At 39.1% G+C, this 8,140-nt stretch overlaps 1 protein-coding gene across 1 annotated transcript; it reads right to left on the reverse strand.

Annotated features, from left to right (window-relative positions):
* Positions 1–5,018: 5,018 nt before the first annotated feature.
* Positions 5,019–7,109, reverse strand: LOC113695528 (senescence-specific cysteine protease SAG39-like). Its single transcript, XM_072056037.1, has 4 exons — positions 7,040–7,109; positions 6,323–6,408; positions 5,861–6,137; positions 5,019–5,765 (listed from the first exon to the last, which is right to left on the reverse strand). Exons 1-4 carry the CDS (start codon positions 7,107–7,109, stop codon positions 5,173–5,175), a joined length of 1,026 nt encoding a protein of 341 aa, XP_071912138.1. The 3' UTR covers positions 5,019–5,172.
* Between the last annotated feature and the right edge of the window lie 1,031 nt (positions 7,110–8,140).

Genomic DNA, 8,140 nt, shown 5'->3' on the forward strand with positions numbered 1-8,140 from the left:
CTCTTTCATCACCCCTTAGCTTTCTTTTGTTAACGCACAAATCTTTCAAGAACTTTGCGTACTTGGGTACCTGCTTGATCGCGTCCAAGAGGGGGATGTTTACTTGAACTTTGCGGAACACATCCAGGATTTCTTTTTCCTTCTCTGCCCTCTTTGTCTTTTCCAACCTGCAAGGAAAAGGAGGTAAGTTAGATTTAATAGTGGGCGGAGAAGTGAAGGTTACCTTAGGATCCTTGCGAATACGCCCTTCCTCTTCAATTTCCTTCTCTATCTCCTCTTCACTTTTGCTTTTTGAACTTTCCACTTTAGGTCCTTCCAGTTCCTTGCCACTCCTCAGCGTCATGGCACTTACATTCCTGGGATTTACTTCAGGTTGTGAGGGTAACTTTCCATAAGCGTGGGACTCCAAGCGATTGATGGCAGTTGCCATTTGGCTTATTCGAGCCTCCATATCCTTCATGCCTGCTTTTGTGTCCTGCTGGAACTGAGTGGTGCTCATGGTTAAGGCTCTAGTTTCTTGCTGGAGTTGAGCCATATTTGTGGTCAATGACCTGGTCTCTTGCTGGAGTTGGGCGGTAGTCGTAGCCAGGTTGGTAGTAGTCGTGGCCAGGTTTTTGACTAGATCCTCTAGAGAACTTCCTGGGTTGGAGGACGAGGGTTGCGATTTTGGTTGCCATGGCTGGTGGAATCCTGGTGGACGATTTGGAAGTGCATTTTGTTGCCTGTTCCCATAACTGAGATTGGGATGGTCCCTCCAGCCCGGATTGTACGTGTTGGAGTATGGATCGTATTGCCTATGAGGCGCGGGCACGCCTCCAGCCATGTTCACTTGTTCCGCCCCATTCTCTTGCAATATAGGGCATGAGTCAGTAGGGTGACCCATATTTGTACAGATTCCACAGGCCTTCATTTGGGGCACATTCCCCACAGCTAATTGTCGAACAACGGATGTGAGCTCCGACAACTGTTGCTGAATAGATGTCGACTCCACCTCATTAACCCTGCGGGTAGGGTTACTCTCACGGAAGCCAAACTGTTGAGAATTCTCTGCCATAGCTTCAATGAGCAGCCATGCTTCCCTCGGGGTCTTATTTGCCAGTGCTCCCCCACTCGCAGCGTCGATGATACTCCTATCAGTTGATTGGAGTCCTTCATAGAAATATTGGATTAACAGTTGTTCACTAATTTGATGCTGTGGGCATCTAGTGCACAACTTGTTAAACCTTTCCCAATAGTCATACAAGGACTCCCCGGGATACTGTTTAATGCTGCAGATTTCCTTCCTCAAACTCGCAGCCCGGGATGCAGGGAAGAATTTCTCCAAAAACTTCTTTTTCAACTGTGCCCATGTGGTAATGCTACCTGCTGGTAGGTAATACAGCCAATCTTTAGCTGCATCCTTGAGAGAGAACGGAAAGGCTCTCAGTCTAATTTGCTCTTCAGTGACCCCAGGAGGTTTCATACTAGAGCAAACCACCTCGAACTCCTTAACGTGCTTGTGGGGTTCTTCACCAGAGAGACCATGGAAAGAAGGTAAGAGGTGAATCAGCCCCGACTTCAGTTCGAAAGCAGTATTCTCAGCCAGAGTGGGGAATGTGATGCATAAGGGCTGGTGAGTCAGCTCCGGGGTAGCCAGCTCCCTCAATGTTTGGTTGTTGGCCATGCTTACTTCGTCTTCCGCTGACTCGTTTGCAGCAAATAAGTGCCCTTCTTTTCGTCTCTTGGTCTCTTGCCTTCGCTTACGCGCTGCCTTCTCAACCTCAGCGTCGTATATCAATTCACCTGTGCGAGAAGAACGGGGCATAAACTAGCAAAAATACCAAGAAGAATAAAATAAAATAAAAACTGAATTTAAAAAGAAACAAATAATCCAAACGCCAACTCCCCGGCAACGGCGCCAAAAATTGACAGGTGCCGAACCTGCACAATAATAAATACCTACTCAAGAAAATTACAAATTTTGTATATAGCGGTGAGTAGAATCGAATCCACAGGGAGCAGGTAGGAAATTATTTCTTTCCAAATCAGTAGAACAGAATTGGGGGATTTTCAATGGGAAGCACACAAATAAAATAAAATAAAACAAACAAAATTCAAAACTAACTCGCAAAGCACAATTCACTGAAAATAGCAATTAACAAAAGTTCTACCCAAAGGATCAACTGCTCAGGCACGGTCCAATTAAATGCTCATCGATGCAAAGATATTTCACCCATTTATCACTAGGTTGGTTATAGCCATCAATAAGCTCTGACAACCAGCTCTTCCTTACTTTTTCGACAGTCAAGGTACGACCATTGACTGCTTCTCTAACCAGATAACAACCCTAGGTACGACCGTAGGAATTTAATTACCCAATTGCATTAAAGCTAGAAGAACCCAACCCTAACCAATAAACACGCTAAGAGGGTTTATTTAAATTAGATCTTGCGTTTCCCCATCATAAAGCCAATTATGGTGGTTACCACGGGGCGCTAACTAAATGAACAATTACGGATTCTATTTAATTAACGTGGCAGTAGGCTATTAAATTAAATCAAATACCCGGCCGTTGATATTCAATTAATCAAATACCCATGAACAATTAATTCAGGAAACGCACGAATAGCAATTAATTGGAGGAAATAATGAAGATTCGGTTAGATCTCACAGATATGATGGACCGCGCCTTTGCGTCAACCTTTGGGTAGAGGAGGAAATTAGCCGCTTCTCATCGTGTCAATCCCGCGTGATTTAGTTGAGTACATTCAATTGATTTCCGAAGAATTGGAAAAACACAAGAGGAATCTCACGGAATTTAGAAGAGTCAAAAGCAAACAGTGAAAAAGGGTTTCCGTTGTACAGAGCCCAGATGCAATCCGCAGAAATATTCAATGTCTGGCCGCTAGCCGCAGGCGAAACAAAGGTAAAAAAGAAAGAAACAGGAAAAAGCGTCTGACAAAAAGTAGAAAAGGAGAATTAAAAGCTCAGGTCTTGATTCTTTGTGAATCCTGCTTTATAGCCGCCGCCCACAAGTAAGAGTCAAAGAAGGAGACGTCTGGTGCAAAGCCTAGTGTTGTCTCCAGAGTTCTGATCCCACGTTCCGGGTTCACGTGGACCACGGTCCGTCTTTCGGTTTCGTCCACCTTCCAAGGCGTGGCCACGCCTTGGAACGGTAAGTCTTCTGGAAATTCATCCCGCAAGATCATTTTTCATGCCTACCACCTACAATTCACACAAGTATCGAATATGAGTGAAATTCCAATTCTTAGTACCGTGAATAGCCAAAATTAGGACAAGATAGTAGTGCAAAATACGCCAAATAACCGTTCTATCACAAGTCTAGTCGGAGAAGTTGATAAACTGTCGGAGTTCATTCTTCCCCGTGGAACATTCATGTGCTCGGCGATTGGTAAGGGTAAGGACAAAAATTGATGGCCGTCCAAGACCTGTAATGACCAAGACCTCAAGTAGCGTAAACCAACAAGCTGATTCGCCAATGAAGTCTATGCGGCAAGTCTTGCAGAAGAAGTTGATGAAGTTTCGATCGGAGTTCAATCTTCCCCGCGGAACATGCAAGTGCCGCCGCAATTTGTGTAAGGATTAGGACAGCACTGTAGTGTAACGACGAAGACCTCGAAATTCATGTCCCATGCAGCAATTTCTGTGGAGTTGATAAAGTCTCCATTAGAGTTCCGTTCGGAGCATGCCAATGGCGGAGCCAGGACCAGGACCCTAGAGTTAGGGCGTCAATTTACGATAGCACGATAATAGTAGAGTTTAAAATCAATAAATATGTCTATCTTAAAAATTTATACTTTCCTATGGTAAATATACTTTTATAATTTAAATTGTGCTTAAAATTTATATTGAAAATTACCTTTGAATTAACATTTTTTGTAAGTCTAACACTCTTGTGAAGGGTAATGATTATAATTTTTTAATTGTTTTTGGGAGCTCTGTATGATAGGAAAGGGAATTTTTAAAATTTTAGAAGGGGCAAATAAGTAACGATATTAGAAATTTCTGAACTTTCTAAGCTTAAAACATAATTTTCTCAAAATTGAGGGGGTGCAATTGTTCTCCCTCAACTATATGTGGCTCCACCGCTGAAACATGCAAGGGCCACCGTGGTTACTAAGGCCGACTTGCAAGGACTAGAGCAGCAAAATATCACGCAGGGACTGAATTAAGTACCTAACTTTCTTTTAGTTTTAGTCTATTTGAGTAAATTCCTAGGGTTGAAAGAGAAATGAAATTACTCGATTCTCAAAATGATCTCCATGAGAAAAGAGTTTGGTTTGCCAACTAATCAAGTTAATTATAAATAGTATTTTGTACTCTGTAAAATTTGAAATGTAACTTGAACTTGATTCAGTCAGCATAAAATTTGAAATTTATGTGTAAAAAAACTCAAGTTACTATAAATTGATTCAAGCTTGACTCGATTAATTGTTATTTTAGTTCAATTTTTTGATAAGCAAATATGTCAAATTTGAACGTATTGCTAAACATATTAAAATAAATAAACAAAATTAAACCTTGAAGTGTTTGGGTTGCTTAGACTCATTTACACTTGTATAAATGATGCCATTAGTAATCCTTGAAATTAAGTTCCTCGTGTTCTTAGTTAAATCCTCAACTTTTGAATGTGTCATCTTGGCTCTAATCTTATCAATCTTCAAGCCAAATTCAAGTTTTTTTTTCATTTTAATTGCCTTCCTTGGGTTTGACTTGATGTCAATTTAGAAAGTAGGCAAACATTTTTGCTGCCTCTTATGGTTTTATTTAAATTAATTAGTGTTTAAGGTACACAATATATGAGTGCCGGTGATTAAAATTATGATCACTCATAAATATTTTTCACAAGAAATGTTTTTCACTTGGAAAATATTTAAGGTTAAGGGTTTCTTGTATTGCATTTACTTATTTATTTGGTAGTTGCTAACGTAATTAAAATCTCTACATTAAGCTCTTAAAAATAGGAGGCTGGGGAGGCAATTAATCCACTAAACTACCCTTGAAACTATTAATTCTATATGTGTAGAAAAGGTAAATGTTTGCACAGAGCTGTTGTCTGTATATATATACTGCAATCAATTACATCAGAATGCACAGAGCCGTTGTCTACAGACAAAGCATAGCTCTTGTACAAGGGTAGCTTCATCAATCGTTCCACCAATTGAGCTGTGATTAAGAAGTAGGGTAAGAAGCTTGCATCGCAATGCCACAGAGGCCTTCTTTAGCTTCAATATCTCTTTGCATCAGGATGTATCCATTCTCACACCAGCTAGTTCCCCAAGAATTCTTAACCAACCAATATTTGGTTCCATCAGAGCTTGTACCATACCCGACGGCTGTCACACCATGGTCAAATTCAGTCCCACAATCACCAGTGAAAACGCCGCTTGAATAGAATTGGAAGTCATTGCCACTAGCATCAATGGCAACTGAAACAGGTTGATTGGCCACAGCCTTCAAAAGTGCAGCCTCATTGTTTGCAGGGACATCTTCATATCCAGTGATTTTGGCAGCAGGCTTAGCTTCTTTGTTTGTATTGCAAGTTCCATCAACTGCTTGATATGGATAATTGGCTTCAGTAGTAAGACCTTTGTTGTTGATTATGAAGGTAAATGCATCATCCATGAGACCTCCATTGCAGCCTTGATCTTCACCAGCAGTGTCACAATCCACAAGCTCTTGCTCAGACAAGGAGATCAACTTGCCAGTTTTAAGCTGGTGAATTCCTTCCATGGCTGCGACTGCTGAAAATGCCCAGCAACAACCTAATATTTCGTGTTCAAGAGGGTTAGCTAGGGAAACTGCTGAAATGTTTAATGGTGCGTGAGTAATTCGAAAAATGATGGCTATTCTAGCTTACCACATTGGCCTTGGTCCTTAATCCCTGTGACTGCACCCTTCTTTCTCCAGTCCATGGAAGCTGGAACTGCACTAACATTTTCATACCTGAACAAGGTTCCTTTACATTCCCTCCACTGCTTGTACTTGTTGCTAGTTGTTCGAAACTCCTCATTGGTCAAATCAGCAAATTGGTTAATGCCAAGCTTGTAAGACTTAGTTCCTTCCTTGTTGAATGACTCGATATATTCCACATTTTCCTTGAAAATTTTGTACCTGTTGGCCTCTCCATGTTGGTTCTAGACCAAAATAAATCATACAAGTCACAATAATTTCTCTAATAAAATTTAACAAATAAATTAACAAAAATTCATACCTTAATCTTGCATTAAAAATGCAAATAATTTGTATCATAAAAATGTTGATTTGGCATGGGTTGAGGTGCGGATTAGGTCGCTCTCTTTAAGACGATTCGCGCCCCTACGGAGTATCCTCCGGTGTAGTAGGTCTCAGCACGTCGCCTCCAGGATACAACAGCCCAACCTTTTGCACACTGTAGTCTACTCGAATCTACACTATTGGAGCAAGACAGAAACCTTACACTAACACTGTTCTTTGCCCTATAAACTCTTATAGTAGTGGAGTAAAAATAGAAGGTAGTATAGAGATAGCAAAGTATGTATTTGGTTTGGTTGATAGATGCCTTATATATAGGCTAAGAAATTAGGAATATTAAAATACCAACATTGATAGGAATTAACACCTCATATTTCAGTTACAAATTGAGAAGTCTAGATTCATTGTATAACGGTAAAAAATTACTAAAAGAATTCATTAAACCTAATCATTACATAAGTTACAAATGCAAGACATAAATCCCATAAGTTACACATTTAAATGTTTCAATTTGTAACTAAAAATTTATTTAAAGAATTTGTAATTTATTTAATTTGAATTCAAAATAACTATGTGATATTTTTTATTAAAATATCCAGCAACCCCCCACTTATTTTAATAAAAATATAATATTCAAAGCTTAACACTTAATAGGGCAAAGATTAAAAATTCATGCATAATGAAGGTGGCAATGCCTTTAAACCTTCACTTAGTGCTCAACAATTCCCATGCTAGAGTCAAAGTGGACTTAGCCTTTAAACGATGACTACTTGAGGGCACGTGAAATCGTATCACACGCATGAACCTTTCAGTGTTCTAAAATAGGTTTCATAAGCCAGCACATTTATGACCTTGTGCTTTATCCCGGTTTTCATGAGTGCTCTAGAGAACCAACCCAAATTCTCATAGGAAGCGGCTTTACTTCCACACTCATATAGGTGAGTCTATCAAGGATGCTCCTATGACTTAGACATCCCATCCATAAGGGCTATAGAACTCATTAAGAGAATAAAAATCCCAACCTCACTTATCGTCATAGGATCACAAATGCACTTACATCATAGGGATAGACAATATAATCAAAGTAGTGCATATTAATCAACCAAATCACTCTATGATTCGTTTGTCTCCGACCTAGTTCTTAGGATCTCCAGTCCCTAGGTGGTTGTATCCTCATAGGTGATTTTTAACATATATTAGACTTTTGTCTTATCCCCCTCGATGTGTATCATATCCTTGACTCAAGTTTGAGATTTATTTTTTCAACACAAATAAAATAACAAAGATATGATATTCTCGAATTTTTTCAAATAATCTCTTAGTGGTCCAAATACATGGAACCAATCTTCGATGAGAAAATTTCTCATCCATATATTTTTGCCAAATAGTGTAGGCGTATATTTACTCAAAAGTAATTTTTTTTAATTTTTTCTATGGCCAGTAGTCTAGTGATGCACTAGAAGCCATTCTGAAAAAAACTCCATGGTTATTTTTGCTTTTGCAGAAATATCAAAAAATATTTCAAGTACCTTCACATCAAGTCATACTTTTCAGTGAATGCTAGTCTGCATAACTCAAAATAAAGTTAGAATAGATTCAAAAAACAATAATTATGTCATACTCATAAATTGAGCAAATAGAATGGGCATATATTTGCTCACATCAAGCAAAGCCACATTAATTTCCATCATTTCTGTAATCTTCTCAGTGGCTAGTAATCTAGTAACCCGCCACTCTCATAGTCCTCAATGAATTTTCTTTTGCAAGAAAACTTCATAAGTAATTCAAATCTATCCAAATCATGCCTCACTTTTTAATCTGCACAACTCAAATTAGAGATTAAGAAAATTCAAAAAATATAATAGTCAATGAACTATTATGTTTTAATTTCAAAATTCAACTTGCA

Source organism: Coffea arabica, chromosome 6e, assembly GCF_036785885.1.
Source record: "Coffea arabica cultivar ET-39 chromosome 6e, Coffea Arabica ET-39 HiFi, whole genome shotgun sequence".
NCBI lineage: Eukaryota > Viridiplantae > Streptophyta > Magnoliopsida > Gentianales > Rubiaceae > Coffea > Coffea arabica.

Excerpts from the sequence above, each read along its gene's own strand:
- LOC113695528 (XM_072056037.1), bottom strand. The coding sequence starts at position 7,109 with ATGAAAACCGGGATAAAGCACAAGGTCATAAATGTGCTGGCTTATGAA. Across the intron at positions 6,138-6,322 it reads ACTACACCGGAGGATACTCC|AACCAACATGGAGAGGCCAA; the intron begins GTAGGGGCGCGA and ends ATTTTGGTCTAG. Across the intron at positions 5,766-5,860 it reads TAAGGACCAAGGCCAATGTG|GTTGTTGCTGGGCATTTTCA; the intron begins GTAAGCTAGAAT and ends ACGAAATATTAG.